Source organism: Zootoca vivipara, chromosome Z2 (genome assembly GCF_965207765.1).
Source record: "Zootoca vivipara chromosome Z2, rZooViv2.hap1.1, whole genome shotgun sequence".
Taxonomy (NCBI): domain Eukaryota; kingdom Metazoa; phylum Chordata; class Lepidosauria; order Squamata; family Lacertidae; genus Zootoca; species Zootoca vivipara.
This window is the reverse complement of record NC_142585.1, coordinates 46,188,508-46,209,519: the sequence shown is the minus strand read 5'-3', so window position 1 is coordinate 46,209,519 and position 21,012 is coordinate 46,188,508. Positions and strand designations below refer to the sequence as shown.

The window sequence follows — 21,012 nt, the reverse complement described above, 5'->3', positions numbered from 1 at the left end:
GGCCTGGATGGCCCTTGTGGTCTCCTCCAACTCTATGATTCTATGATTCTACTAGCTGACCCAGCCACGCGTTGCTGTCAGCCATCTGTCAAGAATGCTTTGATGGTGTTTCCTGCTTGGCAGGGGGTTGGACTGGATGGCCCTTGTGGTCTCTTCCAACTCTATGATTCTATGAGTAATATCTATAAGGCTTTATTTTACTACTATACACAAAACCAGAGGGATGCAGGTGGCGCTGTGGGTTAAACCACAGATCCTAGGGCTCGCCGATCAGAAGGTCAGCGGTTCGAATCCCCGACGTCTACAGGTTCGAGTCTCCGCTCTTCCACATGCAGCTGCTGGGTTACCTTGGGCTAGTCACACTTCTCTGAAGTCTCTCAGCCCCACTCGCCTCACAGAGGGTTTGCTGTGGCGGAGGAAGGGAAAGGAGAATGTTAGCCGCTTTGAGACTCCTTCGGGGAGTAATAAAGCGAGGTATCAAATCCAAACTCTTCTTCTTCTTACTGGGAGACTGGGAATGGGAGACTCTGGGAACAGAAGCCGGGGATGGGAGTCTTTTAATGGGAGCCTGTTAATGGGAGACTGGGAATGGGAGCCAGCGGATGGGAGCCAGTGTGGTGTAGTGGTTAAGAGCAGTGGCCTCGTAGTCTGGGGAACCGGGTTCGAGTCTCCACTCCTCCACATGCAGCTGCTGGGCGACCTTGGGCTAGTCACACTTTCCTGAAGTCTCTCAGCCTCATTCACCTCACAGAGTGTTTGCTGTGGCGGAGGAAGGGAAAGAATAATGTTAGCCGCTTTGGGACTCCTTCGGGGAATAATAAAGTGAGATATCACATCCAAACTCCTCCTCCTCCTCCTCCTCCTCCTCCTCCTCCTCCTCCTCCTCTTATTATTATTATTATTCCCCTCAGATCTTTATTTGCAGTTGAAGAAAACACAGTCAAAACCCGTCCCACGGCTCATAACTCAGGTTAACGCATGGGCAAATGCGACAGTGGTGAGTCAAAACCATTTTTGCCCCATCCCATACTCCTGAGGGCTTCCACCTGTCGGGGGCCCTGGAGCCGTTTCTCAGTGCCCCCAGTTGTGTACCGGGTGTGCCGGTGGGGAATTTTATTTCTGGGAGAATTTGGGGTGGGACAGGTTGCAGGGGGGTCAGACTTGAAGACCCAGGGGCTGACAAAAATTTGTGCCGAAATGGGATATGTATAGAAATCATATCCGGAAATACAGTAACAATAATTTAAGCATGCTGGCTTTTGAGTGATCAATGAAAGAGATAAAACGATATTGCAATGTACCGTGTTTTTCGCTCCATAGGACGCACCTAGCATTTAGAGGGGGAACAAAAGGGAAGAAATATTTTGCTTTCTTGAATTGTCCTAGGCATAGCAGCCAACTCCTAGAGGCCTAGGTGCCTTTGCCCCCCCCCCATTAAATATTTGAGAAAGCTTCTTTTGCAAAGGGGAAAGCTCTATTTTTTTGAGGATTAGCTCAAAGTTGTGCAGCTTTTTTTGCAAATGGGAAAAGCCCCGTTTTGGGGGGGGGGTCAGCTCAGAGTTGTGCAACTTTTTGCAAAGGGGGAAGCTCCATTTTTGAGGACCAGCTGCAAGTTGCTGAGTTTCCTTGCAAAGGGAAAACATCCTGTTTTTATGGGGTTCAACTCACTGTTCTGCAGCTTCTCTAGGAAAGGAAAGGGAGCCATTTGTACAGTTTCCAGACAGATAATCTAATCAGCCAGTCACATGTCTCCCTCTGCAGAAAACAATTGAGGTCTAGGCAAGGGAGGGGCCAGGATGGGAGCTAGATCCCTGATCTCCCTCCTGATCTCCTGCAATCAGCAGCTGAGCGGTTCCCTTTCAACACCCTCTTTCCCTCTTGTTAACCTTTACCTCTTTCTTTTAAAAAAAGCCCGATCTGCATTTTGCCCCAGGGCTATTCGGCTCCAGGGACCACACACTCGCTCCATAAGACACACAGACATTTCCTCTTAATTTTTAGGAGGAAAAAAGTGTGTCTTATGCAGGGTCCCCAAACTAAGGCCCGGGGGCCGGATGCGGCCCAACCACCTTCTAAATCCGGCCCACTGACGGTCCGGGAATCAGCATATTTTTACATGAGTAGAATGTGTCCTTTTATTTCAAATGCATCTCTGGGTTATTTGTGGGGCCTGCCTGGTGTCTTTACATGAGTAGAAGGTGTCATTTTATTTCAAATGCATCTCTGGGTTATTTGTTGGGCCTGCCTGGTGTTTTTACATGAGTAGAATGTGTCCTTTTGTTTAAAACTAGCTGGCCCTGCCACGCGTTGCTGTAGCTTAGTCTGTGAAAGGGGCCCATAGAGTTTAAAATGCATCTCTGGGTTATTTGTGGGGCATAGGAATTCGTTCATTTTTCTTTCTCTCAAATATATACTCGGGCCCCCCACAAGGTCTGAGGGACAGTGGACCGGCCCCCTGCTGAAAAAGTTTGCTGACCCCTGGTCTTATGGAACAAAAAATACGGTAGATTATCTTATATTATCTTCTCTAACCTGGGGGTCTTGTTTCTGGCTACAGATCCCTGAGAGTGTCTTCCAGGCCGAAGCCCGAGGTGTGGATGTTTTGGTAGCCGCTGGTTACCTAGGGGTGGTGGAGACGGTCCTGACGGGCACTGAGCCTCCAAATCTGGATGCAGCTGCTCTGCTGGGCGTCTTGCAACTGCTGGAAGAGGTCTCAGACATGGAGGCCAACCAGCCGGAGGATCTGGCAAGCTTGGAGCAGCTGGGACAGCACTACGTGGCAATTGCCGGGGCAATCCTAGAGGAGCAAAACGCCGAGGAGTGGTCCGAAATAAAAGCGGTAAAATCATGGCTTCCTAGAAGTGTGGGGGGGGGGGTCTAGTGAGCCCAGGGGCGGACGAAGGCTTCTCGGCGCCCGGGGTAGCCTCGTGAGCATGCACCCATACGGGGATGCTGCTGCCCGGGATCCTCCTCCTTCTTCTGCCATGGCCCTAGGGTCTCCCACAGTTCCTGCTCTGACCACAAGCTCTCAAGGTTGGAAAGGGACCATAGAATCGTAGAATCATATAGTTGGAGGAGACCACTAGGGGCATCCAGCCCAACCCCCTGCCAAGCAGGAAACCCCATCAAAGTATTCCTGACATATGGCTGACAGCAACGCGTGGCCAGGTCAGCTAGTAGAATCATAGAATCATAGAGTTGGAAGAGACCCCAAGGGCCATCCAGTCCAACCCCCTGCCAAGCAGGAAACACCATGAAAGCATTCTTGACATATGGCTGACAGCAACGCGTGGCCAGGTCAGCTAGGAGAATCATAGAATCATAGAGTTGGAAGAGACCCCAAGGGCCATCCAGTCCAACCCCCTGCCAAGCAGGAAACACCATGAAAGCATTCTTGACATATGGCTGACAGCAACGCATGGCCGGGTCAGCTAGGAGAATCATAGAGTTGGAAGAGACCACAAGGGCCATCCAGTCCAACCCCCTGCCCACCAAAGCGTTTCTGACAGGTGGCTGTCCAGCCTCCACTTAAAGACCTCCAAAGAAGGAGACTCCACCACGCTCCTTGGCAGCATATTCCACTGCCAAACAGCTCTTACTGAAAAATGAAATACAATAATCTATTAAACATCCAAAGCCTCCCTGAACAGGGCTGCCTTCAGATGTCTTCTAAATGTCAGGTAGTTATTTATCTCTTTGACATCTGGTGGAAGGGCGTTCCACAGGGTGGGCGCCACCACCGAGAAGGCCTTCTGCCTGGTTCCCTGTAGCTTTGCTTCTCGCAGTGAGGGAACCACCAGAAGTCCCTCAGCGCTGGATCTCAGTGTCCAGGCAGAACGATAGGGGTGGAGACGCTCCTTCAGGTATACTGGACCGAGGCCATTTAGGGCTTTCAAGGTTGAATTGTGCTCAGAAGCCAATGTCGAGTCTTTCAAGACCGGTGTTATGTAGTCTCAGCGGCCGCTCCCAGTCACCAGTCTAGCTGCTGCATTCTGGGTTAGTTGTAGTTTCCTGGTCACCTTCAAAGGTAGCCCCACGTAGAGCGCATTGCAGTAGTCCAAGCGGGAGAGAACTAGAGCATGCACCATTCTTGCTAGACAGTCCGCAGGCAGGTAGGGTCTCATCCTGTGTCCCAGACACAGCTGTCCTGGACACACAATGGACCTGCGCCTCCATGGACAGCTGTGAGTCCAGAATGACTCCCAGGCTGCGCACCTGGTCCTTCAGGGGCACAGTTACCCCATTCAGGACCAGGGATTTCTCTGCACCTGCCCACCTCCTGTCTCCCACAAACAGTCCTTCTGTCTTGTCAGGATTCAACCTCAATCCATTAGCCGCCATCCATCCTCCAACCGCCTCCAGGCACTCACAGAGGACCTTCACCGCCTTCACTGGTTCTGATTTGAAGGAGAGGTAGAGCTGGGTGTCATCTGCAGACTGATGGATACCTGTACCCAGTCTTAAGTTCCGTGAGGGAGGAGGGCCAGGGAAACCCATGGGAAAGTCAGGTGTGAGGTTTGCCGGCTGCCCCTGTCCTCCTCAGATCCTTGACGGACCCATGACAGTTGTGGAAAACATGGACAAGATGGTTTCCAGCCTCCACCAGCTCCTGAGTGCAGAGAGGCCCAAAGTCGCCATCCGGAGTAAGAATGTCGGTGAGTACCCTGTTTCTCCTAAAATAAAATAAAATAAATTCCTTCAGTAGCACCTTAAAGACCAACTAAGTTTTTATTTTGGTATGAGCTTTCGTGTGCATGCACACTTCTTCAGATACAGTGAAATGGAAGTTTCCAGGCACTTATGTAGAGAAGGGGTGGGGAGGGGTGGGGAGGGGGAGGGGGGATCACTCAGAAGGGTGGTGGAAATGGGTGATTGACTGACTGATAGCTGTTGATGACCGCAAACGACTGCAAATGGTTTTGCATGAAAAAGCAAGGGTTGAGATGGCTGAAGATCGCTTATCATGTATAATGAGATAAGAATCCGATATCTCTGTTCAAACCAGGTCCCTCCATGGTTTTGAGCTTGGTGATAAGTTGCAATTCAGCAACTTCTCTTTCCAGTCTATTTCTGAAATTCTTTTGTAGTAAGACAGCTACTTTGAGATCTTGTATAGAATGTCCTGGGAGATTGAAGTGTTCTCCTACTGGTTTTTCTGTCTTCTGGTTCCTGATGTCAGATTTATGTCCATTTATCCGTTGGCGTAGGGTTTGGCCTGTTTGTCCAATATAGAGAGCTGAAGGGCACTGTTGGCATTTGATGGCATACACAATGTTAGAGGATGAGCAATTAAATAGTCCTGAGATGGTATGTTGGATGTTGTTGGGGCCAGTAATGGTGTTGTCTGGGTGTATGTGGCAGCAAAGTTGGCATCTGGGTTTATTGCAGGCTCTGGTACCAGTGTCCATGTTAAGTCTGGTGGTTGTATTATTGTGGGTGAGGAGTTGTTTAAGATTGGGTGGCTGTCTGTAGGCAATGAAAGGTCTTCCTCCCAGAGCTTGAGAAAGGGAGCTGTCATTGTCCAGGAGAGGCTGTAGATCTCTGATGATGCGTTGTACTGTTTTAGCTTGGGAGCTGTATGTGATGACTAGTGGTGTTCTGTTATTTTCTTTTTTGGGTCTGTCTTGCAGCAGGTTCTCTCTAGGTATCTGTCTGGCTCTGTTGATCTGTTGTTTAACTTCATCAGGTGGATATTTTAGTTCTAAAGAGGTTTGCTGTAGATCTCTTAGGTGAGATTCTCTGTCTGTAGAGTTGGAACAGATGCGGTTGTAACGTAAGGCCTGGCTGTATACGATGGATTGTTTGGTATGTTTGGGATGGTAGCTAGAAGCATGTAGATATGTTTGTCGGTCAGTTGGTTTTCTGTATAAGGTGGTGTCTATATGTCCATCCTGTATTTTTATAGTAGTGTCCAAAAAATGTATTTCTTGCATAGATTGGTTCATTGTTAGGTTGATGGTGGGGTGAAAGTCATTGAATGTCTGGTGGAAGGTTTCCAGGGTCTGTTGTCCATGTGTCCAGATAATAAAAATATCGTCAATGTATCGCAGGTACAGGAGAGGTTTGAGTGGGTAGGAGTTAAGGAAACGTTGTTCTAAATCTGCCATGAAGATGTTGGCATACTGTGGGGCCATGCGGGTGCCCATGGCTGTGCCGCTGATCTGGAGGAACAGGTCATCACCAAATTTGAAGTGGTTGTGGGTAAGGACAAAGTAGCAGAGTTTGGTAGCAAAGTCCGCTGTGGTTTTATCTGAAATGGTGTTCCTTATGGCTTGTAAACCATCATTGTGTGGGATGTTGGTATATAGAGATTCCACATCCATAGTGGCTAGTATAGTATTGTTAGGAAGATTGTTCAAATATTGTATTTTCCTCAGAAAATCTGTGGTGTCACGTACGTAGCTGGGAGCACTGATAGCATATGGTTTCAGAACAGAGTCCATATAGCCGGAAACACCCACTGTAATGGTGCCAATACCTGAGATGATGGGGCGTCCTGGGTTTCCTGGTTTGTGTATTTTGGGTAGAAGATAGAAAGTTCCTGGCCGAGGTTCCGCTGGTGTGTTTGTGAGGATCTGTTCTTGGATGTGTAGGGGTAGCTCCTTAATAATCTTGTTCAGTTCTTTTTTGTATGCTTGTGTGGGGTCTGAGTCCAATTTCATGTAAAAGGCAGTATTGGAAAGTTGTCTGTGGGCCTCCTGGATGTAATCAGTTTTGTTCATGATGACGACAGCTCCACCCTTGTCTGCCTCTTTAATTATAATGTCTGGGTTGTTCCTGAGATTTTCTATGGCTCTCCTTTCAGCATGGTTTAGATTTTGTAGTAAGCGATGGTGTTTTCTGGTCACATCCGTTTGGATTCTGTGGCGGAAGCATTCGATGTACAGATCTAGTGTGGTATTGCGTCCATCAGGAGGGGTCCATGTGGAGTCCCTTTTTGTGTAACTTCTTTTCGGTGGTAGTTGGTGGTCAATGTTCTGTTCATTGATGCGTTTGGAGGGTGATGGTTGTTCCCCAGTAAGTTGAGAGGTGTTGTGTTGTGGGGATGTAGTTTGTTCTACTTTGTCTTGTTCTTGTGTGTGATGAAAATACTCCTTCAGGCGTAAACGGCGGAAAAATGCTTCCAGGTCCCCGCAGAACTGAATCATGTGTTGGGATTTGGCAGGGCAGAATGATAGTCCCCGTGAAAGGACGGATTCCTCAGCTGGGCTGAGTGTTTGCTGTGAAAGATTGACAATGTTGTTGATCTTGTTTTGATTGGTGGCCTGTAGGTTGGAAAGGTTGCAGAGTTTTTTATTTTTCTGGTTCTTCAGAAAACTCCAGTTGAGAGTGGTAAATGGTTTGTTTTTCCTTGTGGAACTTCTGCCAGGCCGGGTGATTCCTGATGGAGTTCTCCAGTTCTCCTAAAATAAGACATTCCTTCCTTCTTTCCTTCCTTCCTTCCTTCCTTCCTTCCTTCCTTCCTTCCTTCCTTCCTTCCTTCCTTCCTTCCTTCCTTTCCTCCTTAATTCTTCCTTCCTTAATTCCTTCTTTTCTCCTTCCTTCCTTCCTTCCTTCCTTCCTTCCTTCCTTCCTTCCTTCCTTCCTTCCTTCCTTCCTTCCTTCCTTCACTCCCTCCTTCCTAAACCTCCCTTCTTTCCTTCCTCCTTCCTTCCTTAATTCCTTCCTTCCTAAAGCCCCCCTTCTTTCCTTCCTTCATCCTCCCTCCCTCCCTCCCTTTCCTCCTTCCTAAAACCTCCCTTCTTTCCTTCCTCTTTCTTTCTTTCCTTCCTTAATTCATTCTTTCTTTCTTTCTTTCTTTCTTTCTTTCTTTCTTTCTTTCTTTCTTTCTTTCTTTCTTTCTTTCCTTCCTTCCTTCCTTCCTTCCTTCCTTCCTTCCTTCCTTCCCTCCTTTCTACCCCGCAAATAAGACATAGTGAAAGGCGCAGTTCTGGAGGGCGCCAAGGAAGAGGCAAGGCTGGACATGTAATAAAAAAATAAGACTTCAAAAAGCCTGCTTAAGAACAGGCTGAGACAAGCTGTTCTTTGGCTGCTGCATCAGGCCAAAGGCAAAGGAGCCTACTTCTAGGGGCCACAATAAAATATGTAATTTATATTATTTTATAGGGACTTCTTGGTGGTGGCCCCCTCCCATCTGATGTCAAAGAGAAAAACAGCTACCAGATTTTTAGAAGACATCTGAAGCCAGCCCTGTTTAGGGAGGCTTTGAATGTTTAATCGATTATTTTATTTTATTATTCTGTTGGAAGCCGCCCAGAGTGGCTGGGGAAACCCCGCCAGGTGGGCGGGGTATAAATAAATTATTATTATTATTATTACTACTACTACTACTACTACTACAAACTACAAGAAAGAAGATTCCACCTCAACAGTAGGAAGAACTTTCTGACAGTAATAGCTGTTCGGCAGTGGAATTTGCTGCCAAGGAGTGTGGTGGAGTCTCATTCTTTGGAGGTCTTTAAGCAGAGGCTTGACAGGCATATGTCAATAATGCTTTGGTGGTGTTTCCTGCTTGGCAGGGGGTTGGACTGGATGGCCCTTGGGGTCCCTTCCAACTCTAGGATTCTATTATTCTACTAGCTGACCCGGCCACGCATTGTTGTCAGCCATATGTCAAGAATCATAGAATCATAGAATCATAGAATCGTAGAGTTGGAAGAGACCACAAGGGCCATCCAGTCCAACCTCCTGCCGAGCAGGAAACACCATCCAAGCATTCTTGACATATGCCTGTCAAGCCTCTGCTTAAAGACCTCCAAAGAAGGAGACTCCACCACACTCCTTGGCAGCAAATCCCACTGCCGAACAGCTCTTACTGTCAGGAAGTTCTTCCAAATGTTGAGGTGGAATCTTCTTTCTTGTAGCTTGAATCCATTGCTCCGTGTCTGCTTCTCTGGAGCAGCAGAAAACAACCTTTCTCCCTTCTCCATATGACATCCTTTCATATATTTGAACATGGCTATCATATCACCCCTTCACCTTCTCTTCTCCAGGCTAAACATACCCAGCTCCCTAAGCCGTTCCTGAATGCTTTGGTGGTGTTTCCTGCTTGGCAGGGAGTTGGACTGGATGGCCCTTGTGGTCTCTTCCAACTCTAGGATTCTATGACTCTATATTTGCTCCCTAGGAGTAGAAGTGCGGCGTGTATCTCTCGACCGAGCAACAGCTGACGGCGCTGCCTACATGATGATGAACCAAGACGCCCCAGACCAGATTGAAGTCCCAGCGGATGAAGTGGAGAGGCTGAGAGCGAGAGGTGGAGAGGGGATTTTTTATTTCTTTTTAATGTATTGCATTTGTATGCCACTTGATTCTTGAATGCCTTCTTGATTCTCCCCCTCCTCCGGTGGTTCCCCACAACCACCCTGTGAGGTAGGTTAAGCTGAGAGGCCGTGACTGGGCCCCCCAAGGTCATCCAGTGTGCTTCATAGCTGAGTGAGAATTCAAACCCTGGTCTCTTCCAGGTCCTAGTCCAACACTCTAACCCAGGCATCCCCAAACTGCGCCCTCCAGATGTTTTGGCCTACAACTCCCATGATCCCTAGCTAACAGGACAAGTGGTCAGGGATGATGGGAATTGTAGTCCAAAACATCTGGAGGGCCGCAGTTTGGGGATGCCTGCTCTAACCCCTACACCCAAGGTCAGCAACCGGCCCACAAGCTGCCCCCCAACTAAGCCGCCCGCTTGGCGAGTCCCCATGCGCTACGCTAAACCGGCACGGCGCGGCGATTCTATTCTGCGGCTCCGAAAATTGCTTCTGCGCATGCCCAGATGCTGGAAATCACTTACATTTCTTTACATTTGACGACATTCAAATTTTCTGAGTTTCACCTGTATATTGATGTGTATTTGACATTGCTTTTAAACCGGGAAGGGTGGGGTATAAATAAAATTATTATTATTATTATTATTATTATTATTATTATTATTATTATTATTATTATTACATTTTTAATACATTAAGTGGTGTAGAAATTCAATAATCAATTAGTACTTATTATTATTATATTTTTTAATATATTAAGTGGTGTAGAAATTAATAATCAATCATCAATATGTATTGTTGTTGTTGTTGTTTAGTCGTTTAGTCGTGTCCGACTCTTCGTGACCCCATGGACCATAGCACGCCAGGCACTCCTATCTTGCACTGCCTCCCGCAGTTTGGTCAAACTCATGTTCGTAGCTTCGAGAACACGGTCCAACCATCTCATCCTCTGTCGTCCCCTTCTCCTTGTGCCCTCCATCTTTCCCAACATCAGGGTCTTTTCCAGGGAGTCTTTTCTTCTCATGAGGTGGCCAAAGTATTGGAGCCTCAGCTTCAGGATCTGTCCTTCCAGTGAGCACTCAGGGCTGATTTCCTTCAGAATGGAGAGGTTTTATCTTCTTGCAGTCCATGGGACTCTCAAGAGTCTCCTCCAGCACCAGAATTCAAAAGCATCAATTCTTTGGCGATCAGCCTTCTGTATGGTCCAGCTCTCACTTCCATACATCACTACTGCGAAAACCATAGCTTTAACTACATGGACCTTTGTCGGCAAGGTGATGTCTCTGCTTTTTAAGATGCTGTCTAGGTTTGTCATTGCTTTTCTCCCAAGAAGTAGGTGTCTTTTACATTCGTGACTGCTGTCACCATCTGCAGTGATCATGGAACCCAAGAAAGTCAAATCTCTCACTGCCTCCATTTCTTCCCCTTCTATTTGCCAGGAGGTGATGGGACCAGTGGCCATGATCTTGGTTTTTTTGATGTTGAAATTCAATAGAAATTCAATAATCAATCAAAAATATACATGATGCAAATACATATTATTATTATTATTATTATTATTATTATTATTATATTTTAATATATTAAGTGGTGTAGAAATTCAATAATCAACCATCAATATACATGATGCAAATAAACGATGGGCGGACCCGATCCCTCCCACAATCCGCCCACCCAGCTTCTGTTGCTTCCCGCCCAGGTCTGCGCCAGATCACCATGACCAACACCTGGTACGGTTACAGTTCGCTCCAGCGCCTCCTCACCAGCGGCAATGTTGTGCTCCAGGATGCGGCCGTGTCAGACGGAGGCAGGAGGTACGTGAATCCTTGCTCAGGCCTTTCCTACCTGTCCCAACCTCCTGATTTACTTTTCACCCAGCTCCTTTCTCACCCTTGGGTGCGGCTCAACAGGCCCTGAAAATCTGGATTCATTCCTGAGCAAGTTTGCAGACGACACCAAATTGGGAGGGGTGGCTAATACCCCAGAGGACAGGATCACACTTCCAAATGACCTTCACAGGTTAGACAACTGGGCCAAAGCAAACAAGATGAATTTTAACAAAATTCATATAGAGGAGGGAGAAAGGTTGTTTTCTGCTGCTCCAGAGAAGCGGACACAGAGCAATGGAGTCAAACTACAAGGAAGAAGATTCTACCTCAACATTAGGAAGAACTTTCTGACAGTAAGAGCTGTTCGACAGTGGAATTTGCTGCCAAGGAGTGTGGTGGACTCTCCTTCTTTGGTGGTCTTTAAGTGGATGCTTGACAGCCATATATCAAGAATGCTTTGGTGGTGTTTCCTGCTTGGCAGGGGGTTGGACTGGATGCCCCTTGTGGTCTCTTCCAACTCTAGGATTCTATGAATCTATGAAATACAGGATGGGAGACACCTGGCTTGAGAGCAGTACATGTGAAAAGGATTTAGGAGTCTTAGTGTACCACAAACCTGACAAGAGTCAACAGTGTGATGCAGCAGCTCAAAAAGCAAATGCAATTCTGGGCTGCATCAATAGGAGTGTTGTTTAGTCGTTTAGTCGTGTCCGACTCTTCATGACCCCATGGACCATAGCACGCCAGGCACTTCTGTCTTGCACCGCCTCCCGCAGTTTGGTCAGACTCATGTTGGTAGCTTCGAGAACACTGTCCAACCATCTCGCCCTCTGTCGTCCCCTTCTCCTTGTGTCTTCAATCTTTCCCAACATCAGGGTCTTTTCCAAGGATTCTTCTCTTCTCATGAGGTGGCCAAAGTAATCAATAGGAGTATAGCATCTAGATCAGGCATCCCCAACCTGCGGCCCTCCAGATGGTTTGGCCTACAACTCCCATGATCCCTAGCTAGCAGGACCAGTGGTCGGGGAAGATGGGAATTGTAGTCCAAAACATTTGTAGGGCCGAAGTTTGGGGGTGCCTGATCTAGATCAAGGGAAGTACGGTAATAGTACCACTGTATTCTGCTCTGGTCAGACCTCAGCGGATTGAAATTTTGCCTCACTATGAGTCATAAAAACATAGGAATTTGACTCATTTATTTCTCAGTATGTTAAATTGTGAACTAATCGACATCAATTTTAGGTTTTAATGTAGAGCAGTAATAGTTGCATGCTATTATTTTCTGCAATATTTATTTATTTAAGAGAAAACATGTTGATAATTTGCATGAAAAACCCATGGTTTTGAAAAAAATGATATGGAACAATTAAGCAAACGGTGTACTCAACAAGTAAACATAAACAATAAAATGCCACTCATATTATGTGTTGCGTCAAAACATCACATTAGACTTAATTACTTGGTATAAATTGTACTTAATGCTTACATTTTGTGTAATTAATTAAAATATTGCCTTATGCAATATATACATTGTACATGTACATCACCTTATATCATGCTTAAAATATGCTTTTATGCATGACACTAAACGTCTATTTTGGCGCAAAGTCCTTCTTTGTCTCTCGTTTGGGGAATTTAGAGCGATTGTTCATTGTTGTTTTGATGGTAGCATCCCGTCTTTTCTCTCCAATAACACGCCATATTGATCACTCGTAGTGAGGCCAAATTTCAATCTGGAGCAGCAGGGTCTAAATATTCAGCGATTTGTCCCCAATTTGAAATTTGACTATGTTTATACCTTACGCCCGAGATAAGATCAAGGGAGGAATCATTTTCGATTTTTTTTTAATGGTCCACCCTAATGACATCAACATCTTCTTAATACTCCTCTTGTAGTATTATAGCTCAGGTACAGTATTTGGGTGTGAAAAGCAATAGATTGGGGACCAGTCTTGTATGGTTTTTTTGGAGGGTGGACTAGGGTGACGACTTTTTTACAACCTCATTTCTCTGTATCATAATTTGATGAGCTTTCATTAACGATTAGATAAAATCTGACATTCAAAGAGATTTGATCAAAAAACCTCACGCACCAAATATTTTTTTAAAAAATTATTGATCAGTTTTTGGACAATTTTTGAAGTCACTGTAGGCAGATATAAAATTGAGCCCAAGCTTGAGAGTCGCATACAGTGGTACCTCGGTTTATGAACACAATTGGTTCCGGAAGTCTGTTCATAAACTGAAGCGAACTTTCCCATTGAAAGTAATGGAAAGTGGATTAATCTGTTCCAGACGGTCCGCGGAGTACTTAAACTGAAGCGTTCATAAACTGAAGTGAACTTTCACATTGAAAGTAATGGAAAGTGGATTAATCTGTTCCAGACGGGTCCGTGGAGTACTCAACCTGAAGTGTACTTAACCCGAAGCATGGGTGTAATTTGTTCCTGAAGTCTGTTCATAAACTGAAGTGAACTTTCCCATTGAAAGTAATGGAAAGTGGATTAATCTGTTCCAGATGGGTCCGCGGCGTTCATAAATCGAAAATTCATAAACCGAGGTGTTCATAAACCGAGGTTCCACTGTATATACAACATTATATAGGGTCATCAAACACACTAGGAAGCTTTTTTTAGCTGCAGTAACCTCTCCTGTAGGTTCTTTTCTCAGCATGCCCATCAGGGTCCGCTGGCTGAGTTTTGAGGTCCCCAAAAGGGGCTTTTACCTTGCGCAGGTGTGATATTTGTATCCCCTATGTTGCTAAGAACATTCCCCGTTGTGGAATGTGGCATTGTGTCCAAATTTGATATGAAATATATCTAGAAGTGTGAATACAATTTTATGAAATGGTCAAATGGCATATGAAAAAATTAAAAACTGTTTGTGTGTGACCTTTTTTAAAAATATTTCAATGGAATATACCTCGTTTTTAGTCATTCATAGGCAAAAGTTCATCCATTTCATTACAGGAAATAATTTTTGAGAGAAAAAAAAAGAAAAAGTCATCACCCTAGGTTGGACACAAGGTGGTGCTGGTGGGATTTCCATTTCAGAGAGGGAGATGGACCTTCTGTGGGCAGGGGAAAGGCATAAAAAATGGTTTATCTGCTAGGCATAGAATCCTAGAATCCTAGAATCCTAGAGTTGGAAGAGACCACAAGGGCCATCCAGTCCAACCCCCTGCCAAGCAAGAAACACCATCAAAGCATTCCTGACAGATGCCTGTCAAGCCTCTGCTCAGGGCCGGTGCTAGGGTTTTTTGCGCCCTAGGCGAGATCACCTTCTGGCGCCCGCCCCCCCATCATATTTCAAACACAGGTGTATTATAGGAAGAATGAAGGCTTGGCCGGAGGAAAGGTGGGCGCGACTGCTGTGCCTTTAAGGGCTGTGAGGTGCTAGCTGGGAGCCGAGGCATAAGGAGCCGCTGCTGCCCGGTCCGCATGAGAGGCAGGGGCATAGCTAGGTAAAATGGTGCACACAAAAAATTGACGCCCCCCCCCAACATTGAAATTATCAAAAGAAGGAAAAATAAAAAAAGAGGAAAGGGGGGGGTTGAGAACCACAACAGTTGGCAAAAACTAATGGTTGGGGATTTGGGCTCAAAAAGGCGAGGGGGCGGAAATCCCACCCCAAGAAACTGTTTGGGGGAGGGTGCCGTTTTTGGGAGGGAAAAAGTGTCTGGGAAGACACAGCCGTTCACAAAAGCGAGTTTCAGCTGCTCAAGCCCCGTAAATGACAGAACTGCTCCTCAGCGTGATTTTTTTGGGGGGTGGGGTGGAGGAAGATGTGGGCTAAGGGTTTTTTGTTGTTGTTGTTCTTTTCCTCCTCCCCACGAGGTCTCTTTCCAGCCGCTTTCTCCTCCTGCAGCGCAGCGTTGGGCTTGCGCGCGCCTCTTTCAAAGCGGTGTAATGGGGCTCAGTGACGCTCCTGGGAGGGAGAGGGGGAAGGAGAGAGGAATAGGGAGAGTGGAGGGGAGGAAAAGAGAGAGAGAGAGAGAGAGAGAGAGAGAGAGAGAGAGAGAGAGAGAGAGAGAGAGAGAGAGAGATGACATGACGCACCCAGATGTCCTGGCTGGAGGAACAGAGGTGGATTGAGGGAGGGAGATAAAAAGGACCCAGGCGTCCAAGAAGGAGGGAAGGAGGAGGGAGGGGACTCAGGCGTCCTGGAAGAATAGAGGTGGGAGGGGGGGAGAGAAAGAGAGAGAAAAGAGGACTGTATGTACTGAGCTGAATCCTAGAACAATAGGATTCAGAATCAGCAGTCTGATTGGTCTGCAGGAGCTACCCAATCCAACTCCAGGTGGAAGTGAATCCGCAACCTGATTGGCCTGCAGGAGTAGCCAATCAGGCGGCTGGTAGAAGTGAATCTGCAGCCTGATTGGCCTGTAGGAGCAGCCAATCAGGCTGCAGGCAGAAGTCAATCCACAACCTGATTGGCCCACAGTTGTAGCCCTGAAGTAGCCAATCACGCAAGGCCCATTGTGTAAATAATGTATATAAGCAGATGGTTTTGGGAAAAGAGCCATCCTTCTCTTCTTCTCCTTGATGACTATGAGCTGAATAAAGAGCATGAAATTCACTCTCAACTCCGAGTATATTTCAAGGACCCAGGGTCCTGAAAGGGGGGAAGGAGGAAGGAAGGAAGGAAGGAAGGAAGGAAGGGGGAGAGAGAGAGAGAGAGGACACCCAGGCGTCCTGGAGGAACAGAGATGGAGAGGGCGGGGAGGAAGAGGAAGAGGAAGAGGACCCAGGCATCTTGGAGGAGCAGAGGGGGAACAGAGGGGGAGGGGGACATGTCCCGACAGCTCTCCAGCCACTACCTGGCTCAGACAAACACAGGCACCTCCCTGCAAACTCGCACAGATAAAGTAACTCGCCGCTCCACACTTTTTGGGGGGGAGCGTCAGAGGGGAGAGGACTATCCCACCCTCCTGCCTGGGAGACTGGGACGCTCCTTGCCCTGACCAGGCTCTCAGGCTGCATCTCACTTGGCTTGAACGCAGGAGGTCTGCCCAGCCCAGCCAGCCCAGCCCAGCAACCTCCGTGCGCAGGCGCAGCCCCAGCCCCGCCTGCCACTCTGTTGAGTGGCAGGTGAAGCAGCCAATGGAGCCTTGCATGCTGGGCTGGGGCAAGACGCAGCCCCGTAAAAGGACAGGCACTGCCAGGGACGAGAGCGGAGCTGGTGGGCAGAGGCGGAGGCAGAGCACAGCCCAGAGGAGCGCGAGTTCCAGCCCACCGTGGCTTGCCCTTCCCATCTCGCTCTCTAGCTCCCCGCCGTGCTTGGCCTTTCCGGAGGGCGCAGCGGGAAGCTGGAGGGCGCGGCGCGGTGGGCGGGAACGGTGAACTCACTCTCCGCTGGGCTGTGCTCCGCCTCTGTGGCAAGGCCAAGTGCTCCCCGTCATGCCAGCGCCCCCTCCATTTTGGCACCCTAGGCCACTGCCTAGTTCGCCTAAATGGCCGCACCGGCCCTGCCTCCACTTAAAGACCTCCAAAGAATGAGACTCCACCACACTCCTTGGCAGCAAATTCCACTGCCGAACAGCACTTACTGTCAGGAAGTTCTTTCTAATGTTTAGATGGAATCTTCTTTCTTGTAGTTTGAATCCATTGCTCCGTGTCCGCTGGTGTGTGTAGGCAGGTGTGTGTGTGTGTGGCTAGTTCACTCTTTATATTAATTAAAACAAGTACTAGGCTGGCTCAAGGAGAAGTTCAGGTCTCCCCAGGCAGAGATGGGGGTTGAGTTTTTGATTCGATGGCCTTCTGATTGCTGCCGTCCTTTTTGTTAATTCCGTCATTTCAAAGAATCAATTTTGCCACTCTTCTGATGTGCTTCAGTGAAAAATCCAAGTGTCTAGTACAGGTGGAACTTAGAAAATTAAAATATTGTCGAAAAGCACATTTATTTCAGTAATGCAACTTATTGTTGTTGTTGTTATTATTGTTGTTGTTATTTACTTTTTAAAAAAAGGTCTTTATTTCAATTTTTTTAAAAGTATAACAAAATATAACATAACATAATATAAACATAACATAAACACACCAAACACACCTTCAAAAAAAAACTTACAAGAAAATCCAAAAATATACCAAATAAAGAAAAATAAACCATAAAATAAAAAATAAACATCAATAAACCTTTTGTAAAAAGCTTCTGATTGATAACTTATCGATTTCTATAACTTTCCTCTCTCCTGACTCGCTTTCTAAAATTCAATATTTAATTTACCTATTCTAGGTGTTCCTTCTTCCAATAACTACAAAATACAAGAACTCTCTCCATACGTTACTCAATTTAAGCAAATCCGATTTTATCCCTTCTTTTTTCAGGTAGTCCTCTACTGCTTTCCACTCTTTTTGAACTTGCTGTTTGGGGATATTTCTTATGGGGGCTGTCATTTTCGCCATAAGATTCATGAATTCAATTAACTAGCCATTCCTGCACCGTTGGTACCCCTTTCCCCTTCCATTTTTTATTTTTATTTATTTTTATTTTGACAAACGCTTTCTTTTGGAAGTTCCACAGGAATAAATAAATAGTTACAATCATACAAAAAAATAAGCAAAAATAAACATCGCTATGACATTTTGCTAATTACACTAGCTGGCCCTGCCACGCGTTGCTGGGGCTCATCATTAATTCCATTTATAATTGACCTGCCTAATGATCAATAATTACATTGACAACAAATCAAGGTTTGACATACATTGCTTTGCGTATCGTGCGTCTATCTCATATATTGGTTTCACCTTTTAAGGTGCGCTACGAAATTCTAATTTTTCAAGTTTCACCTGTAGATAAACAGACAAACACCTTTTCCATTTCTGCCCCAGGTACCTGAACACCCAGGCGGGCTCCTCCATCATCTCCTCCTCTCTGGTCAGCGACCATGAGGAAATCAGCACCGCCGTGCGGTACAGACTCTGGCACCGGGTTCAGGTGAGATTTTGCAGTCAAATCCTGCATATTTGTAAGTGCAGTGGTACCTTGACTTACGAATTGAATGTGTTCCAAACACACATTCGTAAGTCGGAAAAATTAGTAAGTCGAATCCCATAGGAATGCATTGGGAGAAAAAATCTGTAAGTCGAAGCAACCCTATCTAAAAATCCGTAAGTCGAAAAAATCCCATCAAAACTGCATCCAAGAGGGCGGCCGGAGCTCCGTTCGTAAGTAGAAACATTCGTACGTAGAGTTATTCGTAAGTAGAGCTACCATTGTATAAAGAGTAATTCGTCACATGATCATTTCTGTTCACAATCGGATGCCAGAAAGCAGACTGGCTTATAAAAAGATACCGTATATACATGTGGAGTCTAGTCATAAAGAATGGGCTCCATCATCCTCTCTTGGCTGGAAGGCTTTGCTGAAATCAAGAATATCATAGTCACTTCTCTCCAGGATGAAGAGGAGCCATTGATGAGCACCCTTTGGGTTCGGTCAGCCAGCCAGTTCCAAATCCACTGAATGGTAGCATTGTCTAGCCCGTATTTCACCAGCTTCTTTGCAAGACTATCATGGGGCACCTTGTCACTCTAGGAATGTTGTGCCTAACTGCCCTTGTGTTTTACATCCCACACAAAGTGGCCCATGTAGCTGCAGGGTGGCTGCCTTGCTGTAACCGGCCAGATCCCAGGTGCTGCTGATCGTTCATGGTGGTGTGTTTGGATTGGCGGCGATCGAGAGGGTGGGGTTGACCCTGTTGGTTGGAGTGGATCCCCTTTGAGGCTCAACCCAGAGCTGCTTCTCTGTAGGGCTCAAGACTCCCCCTGTTTCTGTCCCACCGCAGGCTCTGCCGGACCAGTTTGTGGAGCCAATATGCGCCTTCTGGAACTTCAGCAGAAGGTAGGTACCACATTTTTTCAGACCGTAACACGCACTGGACCATAAAACGTGCCTAATTTTTAGAGGGGGAAAAGCCACGTTTTTGGGGGGATCAGCTCACAGTTGTGTAGTTTTTTTTGCGAAGGGGGAAAGCTCCATTTTTGAGGATCAGCTCCAAGTTGCTGAGTTTCCTTACAAAGGGGGGGGGAATCCTGTTTTATGGGGTTCAACTCACAGTTCTGCAGTTTCTCTAGGAAAAGAAAGGGAGCCATTTCTACAGTTTCCAGACAGGTAATCTAATCAGCCAGTCACACGTCTCCCTCTGCAGAAGGGAGGGGCCAGGATGGGAGCTAGATTCCTTATCTCCCTCTTGATCTCTTGCAATCAGCTGTAGAGCGGCTTCCTTTCAACACCCCCTTTCCATCCTGTTAGCCTTTAGCTTTTTCTATATATATTAAAAAGCACACAATCTGCTTTTTGCCCCTGGGCCATTCGGCTCCAGGGACCACGCATTCGCTCAGTAAGACGCACAGACATTTCCTCTTGCTTTTTAGGAGGGAAAAAGTGTGTCTTATCGAGTGAAAAATACGGTAGCTCAGAAAAGGGTTTTGCCTGTATTACGAAAGGAGCGATGGAGAAGACAAGAGCTTAGCTGGCATGGAAGCTCAGATAGCGGCAGGGGCAGAGGAAGCTGCTGCGGCACCCGGGGCAGCACCCAGGGGTGCACCCAGGGGCGCCACGCAGCGCACATGTGTGACGTCACCACACACTCATGCATGCTACATACATGTGCGCCGCGCAGCGGTGGCGACGACAAACTGCTCCAGCGCCCACCTATGCACATGGCGCTCCCGCCGGCAGATACACTGATGCTTCAGAGGCGGGGGCAGAGTGCCACGTGCCCCAGTCTTCTTCAACATCTTTATCAATGACTTGGAGGATGGGCTTGAGGGCATCCTGAGCAAGTTTGCAGACGACACCAAATGGGGAGGGGTGGCTAATACCCCAGAGGACAGGATCACACTTCCAAATGACCTGAACAGATGAGAGAACTGGGCCAAAGCAAACAAGATGAATCTTAACAGGGAGAAATGTAAAGTTCTACACTTGGGCAAGAAAAATGAAAGGATGGGGGACAACTGGCTTGAGAGAAGGACATGTGAAAAGGTTCTAGTAGTCTTGGTAGACCACCAACTTGACATGAGTCAACAGTGTGATGCAGCAGCTCAAAAGGCCAATGCAATTCTGGGCTGCATCAATAGGAGTATAGCATCTAGATCGGGCATCCCCAACCTGCGGCCCTCCAGATGGTTTGGCCTACAACTCCCATGATCCCTCGCTAAAAGGACCAGTGGTCAGGGATGATGGGAAGTGTAGTCCAAAACATCTGGAGGGCCGAAGTTTGGGGATGCCTGATCTAAATCAAGGGAAGTAATAGTTTAACTGTATTCCACTCTGGTCAGACCTCACCTGGAGTACTGTGTCCACTTCTGGGCACCACAGTTCAAGAAGGAGACTGACAAGCTGGAACTTGTCCAGAGGAGGGCAACCAAAATGGTCAAAGGGCTGGAAACGATGCCTTATGAGGAACGGCTTAGGGAGCTGGGTATGTTTAGCCTGGAGAAGAGAAGGTTAAGGGGTGATATGATAGCCATGTTCAAATATATCAAATAATGTCATATAAGAAAGAAGATTCCACCTCAACATTAGGAAGAACTTCCTGACAGTAAGAGCTGCTCGGCAGCGGAATTTGCTGCCAAGGAGTGTGGTGGAGTCTCCTTCTTTGGAGGTCTTTAAACGGAGGTTTGACAGCCATATGTCAGGAATGCTTTGATGGTGTTTCCTGCTTGGCAGGAGGTTGGACTGGATGGCCCTTGTGGTCTCTTCCAACTCTAGGATTCTAGGATTCTATTATCATGTTTGGTGTCGGCCAACCCCCGCTCCCCCTGTAGTTTTCTGCAAAGCCGCACATCTGCTCCTCAATGACCCACGTCAAGGCAACAGCATCCCACGTCAGGCCATATTTATGGCGCACTGAGCATCCCGCATTCCTCGTGGGCCATAATTCTCCAAGTGACTCTCCTCTGTCGCAGGCT

At 47.0% G+C, this 21,012-nt stretch overlaps 1 protein-coding gene across 1 annotated transcript in view; it reads left to right on the top strand.

Moving 5' to 3' along the window:
- Positions 1-21,012, top strand: part of ADGRD2 (adhesion G protein-coupled receptor D2) — a 102,454-nt gene that overhangs the window by 23,993 nt on the left and 57,449 nt on the right. Inside the window, exons 8-14 of the mRNA XM_088665080.1 lie at positions 912-997; positions 2,558-2,839; positions 4,544-4,655; positions 9,128-9,256; positions 10,966-11,080; positions 17,926-18,031; positions 18,882-18,937. Of these exons, the coding sequence (XP_088521206.1) occupies positions 912-997; positions 2,558-2,839; positions 4,544-4,655; positions 9,128-9,256; positions 10,966-11,080; positions 17,926-18,031; positions 18,882-18,937 (886 nt within the window). The remainder of the gene's footprint in view (positions 1-911; positions 998-2,557; positions 2,840-4,543; positions 4,656-9,127; positions 9,257-10,965; positions 11,081-17,925; positions 18,032-18,881; positions 18,938-21,012) is intronic.